This window comes from Condylura cristata, unplaced genomic scaffold, assembly GCF_000260355.1.
Source record: "Condylura cristata isolate star-nosed mole 26May11 unplaced genomic scaffold, ConCri1.0 scaffold00006, whole genome shotgun sequence".
NCBI lineage: Eukaryota > Metazoa > Chordata > Mammalia > Eulipotyphla > Talpidae > Condylura > Condylura cristata.
In genome coordinates this window covers 9,301,004-9,320,374 of record NW_004567107.1, presented here as the reverse complement: position 1 = coordinate 9,320,374, position 19,371 = coordinate 9,301,004, and the positions used below count along the sequence as shown (strand labels likewise).

Below are 19,371 nucleotides of genomic sequence, written 5' to 3'. Positions count from 1 at the left end.
AAAAAAAAAACAAAAAAAAAATGGAGCCTGCAAATTATTTCAGAGGGATATACGCACCATAATTTATTATCCATGTCCTGACTATTACGGTTTTTCTGATGTCTTATGATTCTTAACAAGCTGTAACGAATATCTTTGTACATATTTTTCTTTCACATTTCTAATTGTTTCCCTTTTCTGTATTATGCGTCACTTTTTATCTGATTACAAGGAAATGCATACCCATTGCCAGAAATTCAGAATAGTATAAAAAAGGAAAAACGTAGCCAGAGCTAATACTCTGCCAGACCTTTACGCTGTGCATGTAGTTCTTATAGAGAAAGAAAATGTAAGCCACATTTCGCCCTTCCCGTTACTCCTTTCATACATTTTTAAGACAAGGTTGCTATGTCTTGGTGCCTTTTCATTTAAAACATTAAATCAGGGAATTGAGGGAGGGGAGGAAAAAATGAAATCAAAACTTGCATGCAGTTAAAAAGTCACATGGGCCTAAAGGCCAGGTCCAAAGGCAGCAGCCTCTTGTCTCCTCAAAGGCTGCGTGGCGTCGTGGCACTGACCACCACGTATCAAACATGCGTGTTTGTTATCCCTTCCTTTTTCAGTTTTGAACATTAGCAACCGACTTTCCACAAGGAAAAGATTAAATTCTCACTCCCTTGGCCTGCCACATGAACACAGGCCTCCTTTTAATTATACCATCGTCTTGGTGACAGCAATGTCGAGTTTCTGTTGTCATGAGCATGTAAACATGATTCAAATCTAACCTACATGTGAAGCAGAATTAATGTTCCTTTCTGGTACAACTTTCAGTTTCTGGAGTGAGTCTTGCTCTTCCCCTTTGTTTTTTTCCCACCATTCTTGCAGATTCCACCTTAAATCTAAACTTGTTTTCTGCCAGCTCCACTTCATTACTGGCACCCCAGCTGGGCTGGCTGGGATCCCTGTCTGTGGCCCAGGAAGGCCCATCACCACCACCCGGGAAACCCCGTCACGCTCTGGACTGTGGGTCCAGGTTCTGTGTTCAGTGTCTTCCTCATTTTTAATTTGTTCAGGACAGAGGGACCGAAGAGGCCAGCAACACCTCCCTTCTATCAACCACCGAAGGATTTGTCCTTCCCAGTTGCTGCTTGAGTAGTGGGAGAGAGGTGAGCATGAGGGAAATCAGATGGAACAGAGAGGACAGTGAGACAGACTTGGAATAGAGAGGAGGCCTACACATAAGCAGAAGATTGGGGGGGTGGCATGTGAGAAAAGGGGGCACCAGTTGGCATCTAGGTCAAGTGTTGTAAGGCCAGAGTCTACGTGAGGACTCTGGCAGCATAGACTAGAGCCTTCTGGTCTTGTGTCTCAGTGGTATGGCAACACTGGTATGCATGCTTACACAGAGCTACATGAATGACTCCCAAGGTTTCTAAACTGTAAATTTTGGGAGCTCAGATAGATTCTGAGAGAATCTTTAAAGCAAGGCTGCAGTGCTGTTTGTGGAGGAAACCCTCGGGTCTCAGCCTAACAGCAGCCATCATAAGACAGCTCATGGTACCCAAACACTGTCCAATTACTTTAGATACTTCATTTACTCCTTACCAAACCCTGTGAGATATTTTCAAGTCCAAGGTCAGCAAAGCAAGCTTGCTTCCCAGCACACACTATGGAGGATGCAAGGTTCATGAATACACAGGTCTTCTTACTCCAAAAAACGTAAATTCTAAAATCAGCATGCTCTTGGACTGTTTGCCTCCGAATTTAAAAATACTCATTAAATTAGTTTCCATGTTTAGGCCGCTTTCTCAGGACATTATGCAAACACAGTAGGGGCAGGAGCAACCTGAAGGTCCTACAGAGCCCTCTAAACTCCAGCTGCTATTCATAGTACAAGAAGCCTCAAAGCTCCTTGCCAGGCTGGGGTCTGGGTTTCCAACGTGAAGTGGATTCCAAATAAGGAACTGATGGCATCTGGTACTTTCTGAAACTGCCCTTGGCTCGCATACTCCAGGCAAAGTACTTAGCTCTGAGTGCTAAACTGGGAGGTATGGTTCATGTTCACGTCTATATTCTCAACGCCCTATAGAGAATGGGTATAAAAGAGGTAAGCAGCCTCCTTACCCAGTTTTCTAACTCGATGTGTTTCTACCTTTCTCTGCATCCTGATAGTGCCTTTGAGCCTTTCTCATGGCACTTGGGGGATGGCAATCGAGAGAAGGTGACAGGATGTTTGAAACAGTGAGACCTGGGCCATTAAGGCTGCCCCCCAGCTCCCTGGTGGGCATCACAGCTTTGCCCCTTGGAAAGTGTGTGCCCTTAGCTTTTACCTGTTCCAGAAGCCACTTCAAAGATGGAGCCTTAGAAAATGTGGCATATTATGTGTTGGTGAGACTGTGGACAGCAGATGTGACTGAAGACAGTTATGGGGCAAGATGGGGAACAGAAACTCTCAGGCAATGTCTCAGAAGCAGCTGTTTAGCATTAAAGTGGCCGCTGACCCCTCTGGAGTGGCCTGCCTTTTCCTTTGGCCTCCCCTTGCCCTCTGTTCAGCAGTTTTCAGGTGATACCTGGCAAGTTCCCAGGAGTTATGACTCAATGGCTTCTCATATTTTGTCTGATACTTTAATTTCTCATGCATTTATATCCCTTACTAGGGTGAGATTCCCTGAGAATAAAAATTGTCCACATTTCCATTTGAATTCTGTTATAACAGAAGCCCTCTCGGTTAAGTGATCTTTATCTCTTGAATAAAGTACATTTACCTCCTTGATCTTTATGCTTTACCCCTGCAATAAGATTAGAAGGGTCTTAAAAGGGTGAGATTGGGCTCGGTAAATACAGATAGATGATAGTTTTCTAGATGACATGCAAGATGAGAAAATAATGAGCATTTACCCTTTTTTGATAAAATTCTCTTGAGCAACTTAATTTTCACTCCTGTTGGGCTAGGCATGGACATTCAAAGACCTTCTGGAAGCTTACTTCTGAATTGTTAAATTATTGCATCATTAACATGAGGACCAGCCAGAAAATCCAACCCAGCTTTTTTTGTGCTCAGCCTGGGCTGCCACATTGTTTCTGAAACCCTAGGTAAGTACATGGCATGACAAATCAAGAGGAAAAGTGGGTATTGTGAGAACTGGTCTCACTCTAGCACATCTCAGATGCTAAGCTAGAAATAACCAGAGAATAATCAGAGCAAACTGGCACCATCTCGTATTATTTGAATGCCTTTAAAATCAAACTCTCCCCTTCTCCACGCTTACAATTCTTTCCTACTGGTTATTGTTCAAAGGGTACATAAATCACATTCCCCAGAGAGGTGAGGCTTGAACTATACAGGCTGACATGGGCCCTTAGTCATCTGACAGCGGCAAAGGGGGGGCATTTCCTGATACACCCCAAATTTCATGGAATTCACTTCCTTCAAGTTTGCCATTCATTATCTTTAGGACTAAATCCTCCCACCGGCTTTATGGGGTGAAAGACAAACAATGAGTAATCAGAAATGCTGAGATGCTCTGGTTGATGGACAGAGTAAGAACACTCTAGAAGGTTAGAGCCCCCCTGATACTTGGCTGCCACTACTTTGCCACTGTCTAGTATATATTTTTTTCTTTTGAAAACTGTTTTAGAATAATTTTTACTAAGCAAAACAAAGATTTGGAAGTGGATACAAACATACATACATACATACACACATACATATATGTATAAGCATTTTTAAATCAGACAATCAAATTGGGCTTATCAACAGGAAACTAATATCATTTTTAATAGGTTTTTTGTCTTAGTCTACAGCAAAATCATTGCCACTATAAAAATTATAAATTATAGTTTAGCAAATAGAGAAAGAGAAGTTAGCCTATTTTCATTACCTCTGGGTGGTGATTGTTTTCTATCCTACTTTTCTCACAAATGAAGTAATAGTGTACATGATTTAAAATGTGCTTCAGCCCCTAATTATGAATTTTTTTCATGTCAGTACATATTTTTATTATTATATGTATAATATTCCACAACATTTAAGTTGTGTCCAATTTTCTTAATTAGAATCTCATTATATTAAACATACTTTTAGCAACTTCCATACATTTTTATTGCATCAAGCTAATTTTGATGAAATGACACAACTCTTAAACTCCTCTCATGCTGGAAAGATACTACTTCTATTACTATTTCTGTCACTATTACTATTATTCCTACTATGAATCATTTATTGAATGTCTGTTACATTCAGTCACAACTTACGCCTCATCTACATTACCCCAATGTATATGAAATGTACATATATTATGTTCAAAAACACATACAGATATATGTTTATAAAAGACAGTAAGACTTTTTATAAAAGTTCTGGAGTTCCAAATAAAGCAAAAGACTTTGTGGGAAGAGAGAAAAAACTAGGGGAAAAAAGCCATGAAACAAATGAAAAAAACTATATAGTTAATTTTGCTAGACTGACTTCTAGATTAGCAATGATTTAAGATGATACACAGGTATAATTTCCATATGCTGTATGTGTTAGTAATCCCAGTAATACCAGATGGGCTGATTTTATGGCTTATTGAACTTGGCATCAGTGGAAATTATGTAGAGCAATAAATTCCTTTTATAATTTGTTCTAAAGTTCAAAAGATACTAGATACCTGCTTCAAAGACAAGAAACAAGGCTTGGATGATATGAAAATCTACAGAGTTACATGCACTACTACATACAAAAAGAAAAGGATAAGCCAAATTATTATTAAAATACTAAACATTAACATTTCAGGAACAACCTTTTCCTTGCCTTTCTTGAAACACAAACTAAGCACTTCATGCTGTAAATCACCAAGAGTAGTGTAGTTTGGGAGGGGAAAGACAGGATAACTAGGAATTTAGTCTCAAAATATGTGCTATCTGGGTCCAGCAGTACTTTCTGAATTCTTCTTAAACGCACACATATAATCAGGGTCTAGCTAGTTCTTTTTAGATGCTATATTCCTCATCAGTGATTCTATGCCGGGATTTGACAAACTTTTCCTACAAAGGGTCAGAGAATAAACAATTCTGTAAGCCGCAGAGTCTGCTCCAACTATACAGACCGAGCTGCTACAGAGCAAGGAAGCCGCAGACAAGGGCAGCCAGCACAGGAATGCTGTGTTGCAACAAGACAATTTACACCGAAATCTGAATTGCATACCACTGTCCCATGTAATGTTCTTTATGGATGTACAGAAGATTCTTAGTTTTTAGACTCTATGAAACTAGGCTGATGGCCAATTGCCCTAACTGTTCTGTCACACACTCTATACAGAGAGGAGTCATAAATTACATAGTGCACTTGATCTGTCTTCCAGCTTTTCAAGTATACCACATTTCCCAGATTCCCAGTTTCTGTTTCCTTTGTTTGTTTTGAAACAAGGTCCTTAAAAAACCTAGTCAAACTGCAAACAAGTGAAGGCGCTGAAAAATAAGTTTAATTGAAGACTACAGTTTGTCTTCAATTAATCAAAATTTACTATAACTGAGTTTTTCTGACAGGAAGTTTTTAAGAAAGAGTCAAAAAAGGGAGGGAAACAACAGGAGAAAAGCAGAAAAGGAGTGAGGAGGAGAGAGACAACAGAAATGAAGGAGGAATCCTATCAAGACAAAGATAAATGCAAGAGGAGGGGAGAGGTGGAGTTTAGTGCATAGTGGGGTCTCCACAGTGCATGCTGGGAAATGATGTACTTCACAGTGTCCCACACTCTGCAGGCCACTGGGCAGAGGCCTTGAAAGCAGTCAAGCACACACTAGAACCTGTCTTTCAAGTGCCTGTTTTAATTACGTGGTGATAATTCTTCAAATGCCCTTATTCTAAAGTCTCTAGGGGGGGAAAAAATTATTCTCTGGGCTGGAGCAGCTACAGGTGGGATGGTATTAAGTTAAGAACCATATCTGAAGACTGTTACAATGGACAGCTATGAACACTTGACAAAGAACTCATATATGAAGCATTATGTGATCTGAATCACAAAACTTATTGTGGTTTACCTTGAGATACTAAAGAATGGAAATGGACTAATCTTTTTTTCAAGCATTTGCAGTAAAAGTTGACATAAAGGGAATCCTTTGCTTAGCTGAAAAAGAAATTAAGTAAGTATAAATATTTTGTTCTCCATGTATGTTGAGGGTTTTCTGTAGCTTTTGTTCTTCATTTGTTTGTAGCCATAAAGCAGGAGGGAAAGCTTAGCCCAGAAGACCATCAATAACTGAATCCTTCAGGCCTTCCAGGGCCCCATCACCTCTTCCCTATAACACTTGACTCTCTCTAAACAACACTCATCACACTTGTAATTATCTCAGTCAGTGTGTGTCTTCAGGAGAGCTTGTTCTAGCAGAACAGCAGTGGCTGCTGAATGGGCCTTGCCACTTGTTAGTTGTGTAATCCTGGGAAAACAGCTCAACTTCCTGCGTTTTGGTCTACATGCCGAAAAACAGGGTAGAAAAGTAAATGTGCTAACACAGATGGCTAAGAGCATAACAGGTATTTAAAAACGTTTGTTAAGTAAAGTTGAATGAGCGAGTGATTCTGCCTTTTTTTTGGGGGGTTAGGGTTTTTCCTTAGGAAAAAAAAATGAAACTATGCATCACAGACAGGATTCAAGAAGACAGTTCAGAATCAACCTCTGTCCCAAAGCAGCTGCCATACTGCTGTCTTTTTAAAAATCACCCACGAGGTTAAGAGAATACAGGAAGGCAGAGGACGTGCTGAACACGGCCTGTAGCTGGAAAAATAAAAGTAGTTACATTCTGAGACATTGGAGGGAAAAACAATTTCACAACAGTATTAAGTTAATTAGGGTTAGATTGGACCTGAAATACTAAAATATTAAAACAAAACAAACTCCTACTTGAGCAGGAACGCCTCCCTCACTCCTCAGTTCTTTTTACTTTAATATCTTAAAAGTATCTACATTTAAGTTTTTTTTTTTTTTTCAAAATTCTTTGAAGGTGACATCATTTTAATAAAAAAAAAAAAGGAAACAGGAAGTATAAGAAAACTAGAGTATAACGTTGCTAATTCTTCTGCTGAGGCCAAACAGCTAAGCAGTAGCTAAGAGCTTGGAGTTTCCGGTCAGGTAGGGTTACATCTCCCAGTTGCCACTTATCTCATGCAGTTATTCTAGATATTAACTAGATTAAAAGTTAAAAGGTGTAAGGTATTGGCACTTAGAAAGTGCTCGATAAATAATAGCTATTATTATTATAGCAACTTTATGACCACTATTAATTAATTTATAGCAAAATTTTATGTTAAGTGAATTGCCTTTTGGGATCTGTCACAGAAAAAATACCAAGATGAATAATCTGCTCAGAGACTCTGTCTCTGAGGAGAAACAGACCACATTTGGGTGGAAAAACAGAATTCTAAGCTGTCTTGAACCATCCACAAGATTGTATGCTCGTCATTTAAATAACACCAATCACTTCTATTTTAAAGCTACAGAAGTAAAGTCACATACATTTTCTTATTGGATACTCAAAACCTTGGGATATATCTACTGCAGTAAGATTACACCCAACATGTGGTTGAGGTGTTGCCTCTGGAACCCTTCCCCAACGTGACCCAGGTAAAACATGATGGTAGACGTCTCCATTCAATTCTGCTCTTGTGCCACTGAATTATACCATCTCACCCTAAATGCACATTCACAACTAGACAACAGAGTTGGTGTAATTTTCACCATCTGACACTATAGGACATTTTATTGGTTTTGTCTTCAAGGTCCATCACTGAAATGTCAGGACATGCGCTTGGTGTTCAGTTTCCTTCCTGGTCCCGGAGTTCTGATACCCGGAGTTCTGATACAGATTCAAAAAGAGCGGAGGAGTTGTGTGCGTGAGCACCCACTCCTAGAGAACTGGAGCACGGCCAGGCCACACAGGCCCTTCTTTCTACTGGCCATGACCTTTACCTTCACTTTCCACATTTTAATAAATGCAAATCCCTTATCATGTACAATATATTTTCTTGACATTACAATCCCTTCATTCATCACATAAACCTAGACAGACAGCATGTACCAGTCTACATGTAAGGAGGAACATGAGGCTCACACCCTAAAATCAACAACCTGATTATAGCAGACTCAATACAATGAATGCAGAAAGATTCTCCACCATCATAAGTCAAGCACATAACATTGTGATTTAGCCCATCAGGGCTGGGGTCTCTACTTCCCTCCTCTGCTGCCTTTTTCTTTAAAAGAACAGTTTTACAAACCTACTGGGTAGCTGAGTTTATTTCAGTGAGTTTATTTCAGTGAGGAAGAGCAGCATCTCTGCTTTCAAAAGCTCACTGGTCTAAAATAATGGGTAGCACATCATTTGACACATGAGTCAACTGATAATGAGAATACTGTGCAATAAGCCTTAAGATAGATGGAGGTCTGTAGAGGATGCCAGGCAGACACAGAAGAGAGGTGCTCACTTTTATAGAATAGCTTTTAGGAAAATGTTTCCACACCTTCTTAAACGGTAGATTTTGAACACAGTCTCTCACTTTATCAGCATTAAATTTTGTCTTCCTTCTGAGCTAGGCATTCCAATCACTCCAAGTGATTTTGTCTTTTACAGTGCAAAATTTACAGGTTAGGTAGGACCAAGAATCTATTTAATCATAAACAAAATACACAAATGCCAGCTTTTGTAGACTTGCTTGTCAGTTTGTGTTTGTTTATGCTTAACCATTAATGGTTTAACTCAGATTAGTTATTAAGGAAGTTAAAAAGTTCTCTCCAATCTCATAGGCTGTAAGAACTGAAATAAACAAATCAGTCCCATGATTCTGCTTATTTTCAGGCATTTTCCCAGAGGGATCTATTCTGTTGACATGACTCTTAATTATAATAATACATTTCTTTGTATTCTACCTGCATTATTTCATTACAAAGTGAATGAACTGGCTTTAAGGAAAAAGACTCTTTCTAAGGTTTGCCTATATTTATGTTCCTCAGAATAATAACCAGCAAAAGTACAAAGGGACAGAGTTTGGACTTTTATTCTCCACTGCTTTCTGCAAAGGGGCCCTCTGCAGCTGTGCTGTCCAAGAGTCTTGACTGAAGCTGGGTTCCCCTGGGCTTTCATTGTTTATTCTCTCTCACCTTCAGGGAAGTGCCAGTGTTTGACGAGCTCCTCCATTTGGCTGTGCACCTTGGAAGTAGCTCTAAGGTATGAAAACTGATTCAGAAGATCAGAGAGCCCAGGTTTGAAGCCTAACTCCTAATCACACCCAGTTCTGTGTGATTCTTCCACTGTGAGCCTCAGCTTCCTGACTGTGAAGTGGCGGACAAAGACATTCCGCCCTGCCCTTTTTTCTGTCTGATAGTTTTCTTGCATGCCTAAGAATATAATAATATGTATTGTTTTTATATATGTAAATTCCCAATCAAGTACAAGGTATCTGAAGATGCCTATATCTTACTCTTGTTTGAATCCTCATAGCACCTGACAGCATATGCTGAATAGAGTGAGAAATAGATGGTAAATGGATCAATTTCATAAGCAGTATACTTGGACCTTAATGATAGCACCTAAAAATTTTTATCCCATCTGGTGATTAACTATCTTTATTGCACAAAATCACACAAATAAGATACAGAATCCATCTTGATGCTGACTTCTTCCTTCTGGGGCTATTAGAGGACTACAAACAGATAATGTTTGTATATCGCCCTGAGTTCAGCCCATGACAAGCATTCTGTAAATTCTATTTAACAAGTTCTAGCAATTGTAGTTGCTTTCTTACCAGTGTCAGAGTGGAGGTTAACATTAAGGAAAAAAAAAAAAAGTGATACACACCAAGGAGTGATACATACACACACACGCATACATATATATATATCTAATTTTCTGAGCAGGTATTCAGTTTTCATTAGATTCTTAAGATTTCTGTCTAAAAGAGATATTATGTGTAGTACCAAAAAAAAAAAGAACTTAGAAGTGAAACCTGGCCTGTGACCATGAAAAACAACCAAATGATCATTAAGTACATGTTAATTCCTACAGACCTCAAACAGATTTCCCACTGCAGTTCCATCAAACGTTTAAGATGGTCCTTACAGTCCTCCAGTGTCCCACCAGGAGGTTAAGACACAGAGGGAAGGACCCTGCCTACTTCCTATCTAGGAAAACTCAGCTAGCAAAGAGGGGGACTTCACCACATTTGCAGGTTCAAGCTTTAAAGTCAGTATTTGAAGTATTCAAAGTCCAGACTTAAAATAAGGCTCCATTACTTATAAACTGTATCACTCTTATGTGACATCACCTGTTTGAGTACCAGTTTCTTCAAGCATAAATGGGGAAAGGACAATAGCTACCACACCATCTGCTGTGAGGATTTAATAAATTAACATAAGTAAAATACATATCACTCAATTTTTTTTTCTGTTGTTCTCATCAACTCCTCCCTCTTCTACTCCTGATGTAGAGTGAGTATTAACTCCAAATCAGGTTAGTGGAGCAGAGTGATACGATTTCCATAATTCTTTGGGTGCTCCTGCAAAGGAATTAAAGATATGGGCAGAGACATGGGACTTATGTTGGATGGATGGACAAGACTGGTTTTCAAATAATCACATGACTCTAATGTACCCTTCTTTGTGGGGTGCTGGAAAGGCCCACCAGCCCTTAAATTTCGTTCACTTTGTCCTGTCTGAAATTCCACCCTTAGAAATAATTCCTTTGGATCACTAAGAGCCTCAGGGAGGGAAACAGTCCTCTGGAGAGGTTTATCACCTTTCTTACTGGACTCCCTCAGCCCCCCCCCCCCCCAAGGAGTTAGCCATTAAAGATTCCAGCTGATAGCCTTCTCAGGGTTCTTTCACAGGGCAGCAAGACTGGGCCACTCACAGCTTCTGCCTTCAGACCGAGAAGGCCCTAGGAGGGTGGGGGAACTTGGCACCTTGCGAGGTCCCTGGGACTAAGGTAGTAGAGTGAAGGGGGCAAAAGGAAAAACAAAGTGAAGCGATATGGACAGGCACAAGGAGATATCCTTCGCTCCCGCAACGACTGCTCACTGTGACTGGAGCTGGGGCCAACCTTCAACAGGTCGGTGATGCTGCTTAGGATGAAATGGGATGGGTGAGGCGTGGGAACAGGCGTTCTTCCCAGATCCGGGGCTGGGGGGCTAACTTGGGGAGGGGGCGAAGGCTGGATGAAGGAGATGGTCTTGGAGAGGATGGTCGGGAAGGAAAGGGGAGTCGGCTGCGGACGCGGGGTGCCGGGTGTGGGGCGCAGGTTTGCGCCCGGGCTCCACCACTCACTAGCCGCGAGTCACAGATGCATTTTTGTTCCGCGTGCAAGACACGAGATAATAAAGTGGAAAGCGTTGGCACAGAGCCTGGCATCTGGCAACCTCGGGATAGCGCGAGTCCCGCGACGGCTTAGAGTAAGGGAAAAGGCGCCCTGCTTTTGGCGCGTCTCCTGTGCGGTGGGCACGGAGCCGTGCATCCTGCACCCTAACGTCCCTAAGCCCGACCCCAGCCCACCAAGGGGGGCGGCTGTTCTCAGCGTGCGAGAGGAAACCGGCTTCAAGCAACGGTCGCTCTGCCACAGCAGCCCGGAGGGCGGGGAGCGGCAGAGGGGGGCGGGCCACCCCGGGGCTGGCCAGCGGCGCGGGACTCACCCTTGAAGGAGTCGGGGGCCCGCCGGGCGTGGGTATCCCCTGTGTGCCGCTTCTCAGCCATGCTGCCGAGCCGGAGTCGCGCCGCGGTGTCGCCGTCGTCTAAGTCCGAACTCGAGTGGCGAAGATCGCCTGGAGCGGACCCGGGGCTGGGACCCAGGCTGCGGCCCCGCCCCCGCAGCCCGGCCAATCAGCGCTCAGGGATTCGAGGACACGCCCCCTCCGCCAGCGGCTCCTCCCGCGCGGCAGCCTCCGGGGCGCGGGCCGCGGACTCCCGGGCTGAGGGCGCGGTCTGCCCGGACTGCACCCCTGAGGTGCGGTCCCCTTGACGCTGCGGTGCCGGGAGGTGGAGCGGAGGCCGCGAGGCGGGGCTCAGGGGCTGGTGGGAGGGAAAGGTGCGAAGGAGGACCGGGAGCCCTTCGGGGCGGACGAATTAGTGGGGAAGATGGCGCCCTCCCTGGACGCGACCTCCCCGAGCCGGAGGGAGCCGAGTCAAGTGAGTTCCAAGTGTTCACACAAAGTCTCTTTTCGAGCCCCTGCTACCTGCCTAGCAGCGTTCGCCAGGTTGGGGGTTCGGCACGAGGGAGCAGGCATGGTGCCCGGCCTCGTGGAGTTGAAGTCAGGGCGGGAGCTGCTCGTCCCGCAGATCACACCGAGAACAGCAGAGGTGGCGCTGAGAGGTGACTGAAAGGTCATTCTGGGAAGGGGGACAGGCGGGCAGGAGATTTCGGGAAGAGAGTCCCAGGCAGAGGAAGGAATGAGTCAGCGCTGGTCCCGCACCCACTTCCCCAACCCCCTCACCCCCCAGCTTTCCCGGCTTGTGGCTGGAATGCCACATTGGAAAACCGGTTCTATTTTATTCTCTGCGAATAGACCTAATGCAGAATGTTCTAGGTACCCACTGAAGTAAATACTGCCATAGGAAGTCTCAAGGAGAGGTTATGTGTCCTGCCCAGTTTCCACCAGCAAGTGACCTCTCAGCGCACCGTGGTATCAGAGCCAGGATATTGACTTTGGCACAGGATGTGTGTACAGGTCAATGCCCTTCTGTCACCCGCAGGGGGTCCTATAACCACCACGCCAGTCCCCTGCAGAGCTAGTCCTAAAGCACCCCCACCACAGAGCTCTCCCTTGTGAGGTACTAGCCCTCGTGTCTTCTTCATGTGCTCTGTATTTGGTTGTATACTATTCCACACTTTGAGGTGTTTGGGTAATCTAAGTGGTTGCTTTTCTGATTTGTGCTCTGGAAGTGTGTGGCTGATAGGACAGAAAGAAGCACAGACAACTGTAACAGGTGTTAAGGTGGCTGATCATCTCAGCTTTGGGGTGCAGACTGTCCAGTGGCCGAAACGTCCATGTACACCTCTCAAGTTGACTTCCAGTGACATTGGCAAAGAACTATTTTGCTGGGGTGGAGTACAGCTTGGCAGGCCCTCTGTATTATGCCTGGAGAAGATAAGGAGGGGAGTCTAATCTATAAATCACTCTTGAGAAAATCCACAGCTTCGTTTTTTCCATTCCACGACAAATAAAGCCCCAGTGGCATCGACTCTTGCTTCTCCTAAGAGGAGGAAATGCAGCCGCAGTCATAAGCCCTGCAGTAGGGGAGAATGTGGTTACAAACTGCCTCTCATGAGAAAGGACAGGGTTTTCTTTTTTGCTGAAAAGGAAAAGGGTATGAATTTAATGTTTGTTCTCCTCCTTGCTGTTTTTTGTTCAAGGCAATCCCAACAGCATCACTTCTGGAGAATTAGAAAAGAGGATTCTCCCTTTGGGACAGAGACTTTGGTAAACACTTGTTGGCTCTGGTTTCAGATTGCATCAGTTCTGGAGCTCATTCCAGGCCCCAAACTGAGAACAAGCTCTGACTTGATTTTTAAAATGACTGGAAGTAGGATGAGAGTTTTCAGATTTTGATTTTAAGAGGTTCAATTTCACTAGCTCATGAAACTGTTGTATTCTGACTTTCCTATGCATAGTCTGGGGGAATTTCTAATCCTAAATTTTCTTCCAGTAATGATTCGAAGTTAGTGTTTTGTTCATTTTGAGATATTTATGCCTGAAAAGTAGAGACATTATTACAGAATGACAGTGATTTTGGTGCATTTTCCCTGCTACCTGTTAATAAAAGGATATTTGCATATCATTAAAATCAGAGCATAAAATATTTCATAGTTCTTTTACATTTTGTGTTGTGTTATTTGCCTAGTAAATCAAGGCTATCATTAAGTACTGATTGATGGTAAGAGTGATGATACTAAGACATGGACTTGGGTTTGAAGACAGACATGCACACGAATCCCTAATTGAATGAGACAGGAGGAAATTTAATTAGGCTGTTTCCTGTGTCCACACAAATGCTTTAATGAGAATAACAGGAAAGTCCTAATTTATTTTTTTCCTTTAAATGGTGAATCCAGCTGTTCTCAATGTCTTCAGTAAAGTCAACTAATCAGATACTCTTGAGGGAACAGCAATACTAGCAAGCCCCTCTGGTTTGGCATTTTTCCCAGGACTAATAAATTTGATCTGTTTCTCTGTATGGACTAACTCACATGTATTGATCACAGCAATGTTTTTGTCTTCTTAGCTCCTCTCTTCAGAAAATCACTCCAGGATTTGTACCCTAACACATTTCACCAGAAGATTTTATACATCTGTATATGTTTTATACATTATACATTTTATATATATGGCAGTAGACCTGGTTACACCACAGCTTGGTAAAAGCCCATGGAGTACAGGTTTTCAGGTCTTATGAAGATCAAAAGCATGACTGAAGCATTGGTGTTATTTAATAAAATTAATTATGAGAAGAATTATCAAGTTACTTTATCAGTTCACGCTGCAAATATTTACTGAACACCTGCTACATGTCAGTCATTGTTCTCAGTGTTTGGGATACATCCATGGGCAAAAAGACAAAATCTCTTGCACCCATGGGGCTTATATCCCAGGATTTCCTTCCAAATGTGCACTCTTATATTATTCCTTGCCCTGGTTTACTAGGTCTTCCATACCACAGTCACAAACTGGAGGGCTTTAAACAACAGAGTTTATTTTTCTTACATTTCTGGAGGCTAGATGGCCCACATCAGGGTTCACGAGAGTGGGTTTCTCCTAAGGGACTTGGGGAAGGATTGTTCTAGGCTTTTCTCCTTGATTTGTAGTTGGCCATCTTCCTATGTCCTCTGTACTAGCCTGTATCTAAATGCCCTCATTTTAGAAGCAGAAAGTCATAATAGATTAGGGCCCAGCCTCATGACCTCATTTTAACTTAATTACGTCTTTAAAGACCCTGTCTTCAAATAGTCACATTCTGCACTCACATTCTGACAATTCATTCCGTGACACCACCTGCCTGTAGTGTATCCCAGTTTCTGTCTTTTCTGTTTTCTCTCCTTCACATCTCAGTGATATTCAAAGCTATTTGTGTTTCCTAGTAAAATGGAACTTGTCATTCTGAGTGATTATTTTTCTAGATGTGATTAATTTTTAATAAAATTAGGAAGGGTCACTTTATGTTGCTGAAGTATTACGTTGCTAAAGCTTTGAATAACAGCTAGGCTTACTAAATGTTGCTTCATCTAGTACCTACCATATTCTACTATTTTGTCAAAGTTATAAAAATTAATAAAGGGAAATGCACTGGACTATGGTGATGGCACCTGGGATTTGGTGATGGGAAGCCCAAGGAGATTGCAAATGAGATGGAAAAATGCACAAAATGCTGTAAAAATTAACTATTACATATATTAAAAAATTAATAAGGGGGAGCTATGTTGGACAATGGGTTCTCTGTTTAACAGGTTATTATTCTCAGAGAACCAAGGATTCATGGTAAAAAAAAAAAACTTTCTCAAAAGCTTATGTAGGAGACATTATTTTTTATAATAAAATTATTTTTTGTAATTCAAGAAATATTATTCCCATTATTTACCATTACTTCAATTACTATGTTTTTTTATTCCCTGTGAAGAAACTGAGAGTGGGTTTAATAACTTGGCCAAGTCTCACAAGCTTTAAGAGATGGCGGTCCTGTTTGCCCAAGTCTATATTTGTCTAGTTTCAGCTCTAAACTTTCAGACTAAATAAAAAGGAACAAAAGAAACTGGCATTTCATAATGCATTCCTCAAAAGTGAATATATGTAAGCCTACACCTAAATGAGTCTGCCTTCAATCTTGATATATATATTAACCTTTATCTTAAAATGGAAATTTGTATTTGTATCTTTGATGATTCTGTCAAAATATGTCTGTCTTAGATACTGATTTTATGAGGACATAATCACCAATTATGATCAGTATTTTATAGCTTATTTCATTGGACATCTTGGATGACGTTGACATATTTAAATAATGGTTTAAAAATTTGGATTCCGTTTTTAGTTTTAAAGAATATATATATTTTTGGTTTTCTATTGCACAAGTTGAATGGGGTAGCTTCACTGTCTGGGGACATAAGGGAAGGTTTTCTCAGGAAGCTGTTTATTAGAAAAAATACAGTGGGAGGGTTCTTCCTGGTGGTGCAACAGGTTCTCCGCAGCCATTGCAGCGTCAGTTTGATCTCCAGCCAGTGAACTGATCCACATGACTCAGCCACATCTCTCCTGTCTCGACTGCTGCTCCCTTCAGCAGTGTATTTCAGCTGGTCTGCCTGTTCTGCTCCCCACTCTGTCTCTGGTGAATCCTCTTATCCTCCCCACCTCTGGCCTACACCCCAGTTCTTGTATGCATAAATAAATAAATCTTTAAAAAAAGAAAAAATACAGTTGGAAAAGGATGCTTTAGGAATATAGTAAAGCCCTTGTAAATGCATAGGACTTCGACAGCTTGATATTTTGGAGGAAATGTAAGTAGTAAAATATGCAGGGTGTGGAAATGGGGAGAGACCATATGGACAGAAAGGCCTATGCCAGCCGTGGGAGGTAGTCTGATGTCACTGAAAGAACTTAACAAGAGGAGTACAATTATCACAGCAGAGGTATGAGAAGATCACATGATAGGCAATCAGAATAGGTCTTTATCTGTTTAAAAAATTGAATCAATAATACATAACCTTCTAGAACAGAAAACACAGATGGATTCACTGGTAATTTATACCAATGGTTTAAGAAAATACACTGATTCTCTACAGTCTCTTCCAGAAGGTAGAAACAGAAGGAATACTTCCTGACTCATTATCTGAGGGCAGCACTGTTCTCACATCCAAACCAGACAAAAGATATTACAAGAAAACTACAAACCAGCATCTCTCCTGAACTTCATTGTAAAAGTTCTCAATAGATATTAGTAAATCAAATCCAACAATGTATAAAAGGAACTATATACAATTGCATATAAAATAGTTCAACATTTGGAAATCACTCAATGCGATCTATCGTATCAACAGATTAAAGAAGAAAAAGCACAGTTAGCCAGCATGGAGGGGACAGGTGAGCTGAATATAGCAGAGGTTTATGAATATAGTTCTGTGGCCCAGTCCTCAGACCCAGAATAATAGTGGACTGGCTGGAAGGAGAAATGGTAGCAGTTATAGTGGCTGTGTAGCAGAGAACAGAAAGTGTCAGCAGCATGAGAGGCCAGGCCTGGGTGGTGTCAGAGGCTGGGTGCATGGACAAGCACCTGCCTTTGGTGGGTCCCAGAAGCTGTCAGACCCAGTGGGCATGGCAGTGTAGCTGCTGTTTTGTTCATTAGCAACTCCAGGGGAAATCCCAACAGAGGAGTAAAATGATGTCAACCACATGGGTAACCAGTAGGATTATTCTGGAGAGCACCCATGAGGCGGCCCTGGGGACACCCAGAGCTGTTCAGCAGGGAGACGAGCTGGAGAAGTGCAGATGGAGGCAGCGATGTCTAACAGACAGACAGATTTGGCATCTCTCTTACCCTTGGGCTGGTGTGATCTGGGGAAAAAGTGCCGTATCTTACCAAAAGTGCTTTGTAGGGAAGAGACATGATGCAGATGACTCACTGAAAGAGAAATTCCAAAGATACTAGTTGAAAGATACTAGGGGAATGCCCTGGGTTTTTCTCAAAGAAGCTAATCTCTGGCAGAAGTAGGTACTGCTTGGATGGTGGAAGGACTAGTTTCCCCATCCATGGATACGATCACTTAGTCAAGTCTTCTTTGATGTGATTTTTTTATGGTGAACACTGAGATTCAACTAAAGATAAATTAAAAGCTTATTCCTGATAGAATCCACATTCCTTGAAAAGTTAAAATGGTTTAAACATAAGGTTTCTTTTCATCTTTCTGAACATAGGGGTATGGTTACTAAAAGTTAGTCCAATAATTTCCATAAATGGAAATTAAAGGACTAGCGATTGTTTCCTTTTACTTTTAGGTTTTTGAAATATAAAAACAGAGCAACTTTTTGGGTCACCCTACCTTTCTCCTAAACATTGCAGAAGTGGAAATTCATAACTTTGCTGTGTTTGACTCTATTTTCATTATTTATTAACCACATATACATAAATTGAAAAGAAAATACAAAGACTAACAATTATGCTAAGTCATGGAAAAAGTCCATGTTACAATCTGCATGTCATAAAATTAGGGGGTGATTTTAGGCAAATTCCCTGAAAAATAGTAAAATTACATTGTGCTTAATTCTTAACAAATTGATTATAGTTTGGCATAGTGGAACTATTTTTAAAAAATATTTATTTATGCATACAAGAACTGGGATATAGGCCAGAGGTGCAGGGTGGATGAGAGGATTCACCAGAGACAGGAGTGGGGAGCAGTGGGTGAGAGAACTGTGCCCATGTGGGTCAGCTCCCTGGCTGGGGATTGAACTTGTGCCTCAGTGACTGATGATAACTTAATTGTGCAGACTTTAACCCCTGCACCACCAGGGAGGCCCCAGAACTATCTTTTACTTTTCTAACTATAAAGTTACCCTGTTTTTATTGAGTGACAATGTAGTAATAAATAGAAATGTTTGGTTTTGTCAATTCCTTTTTTCCCTTGTGAAGCTAGTCAGTTTTATGTCTCTTGTGTTGTCACTGAGTCATTCTTAGCTTTATGCCAGGCTATTTATGCAGGCAATGAGATCAGACAACTTTTCTGAGATTTCTAGACCTTTGAAAGTAGCAGAAAGTTGATTATTGCCTTAGTTGTACCAATAGGAGGATTGGGCATGCAGAATTTTGTGACTGAAGGAATTTGAACAGCCAGTGGTGGTACTTCGTGGAGTCCATGTTTAAAGTTGGCTTTTCTCAGGATCTTTGATGTAACCCTTAGCAACAGGTGAACACCAAGCTAACTAGAGGACAGAGGGTGAAATGCATGCAGAGAAGAGCAACAGCTGTTATTTTCTCTGTCTTGAAGTGCTCTTAGGCAATTTAAAAACTGATAATTTTGTCCTTGGCATCTTTTTACTACTTTTATCTGCTTCTCTTCTACTTTATAGTCTTGATGCTAATAGTCCTAATTACCACATTGTTCCAATTCATCCAAGGTTCAATCTCTCTTCAGTGTCCTCCTGACACCAGATATACTTACATTTCTCTCCCGGACAGTCTCTGATGTTAGAAAAAAAGAAATGTCATTGAGTTCATTTGCCCTGTATGCATGGATTTTTACTAACCAACCTCTTCATCTTCATACATAATGGTTACCTTTAGAAAGAATGCCTGTTTGCACTGAGTTGATTTAAATTTGAAAGTTTCTTTTGTTTTTACATGGAAATAAAATTCAGGCAGTTTCAAAGGACTTTTTTTTTTTTTTTTT

General features: G+C 41.5%; 1 protein-coding gene across 1 annotated transcript in view; it reads right to left on the bottom strand.

The window, feature by feature from the left end:
- The window catches only part of STOM (stomatin), a 25,551-nt gene extending 13,798 nt beyond the window's left edge, over positions 1 to 11,753 (bottom strand). The window contains exon 1 of the mRNA XM_004677380.2: positions 11,636 to 11,753. Within this exon, the coding sequence (XP_004677437.2) occupies positions 11,636 to 11,696 (61 nt within the window). The 5' untranslated portion in view covers positions 11,697 to 11,753. The remainder of the gene's footprint in view (positions 1 to 11,635) is intronic.
- Positions 11,754 to 19,371: the final 7,618 nt, after the last annotated feature.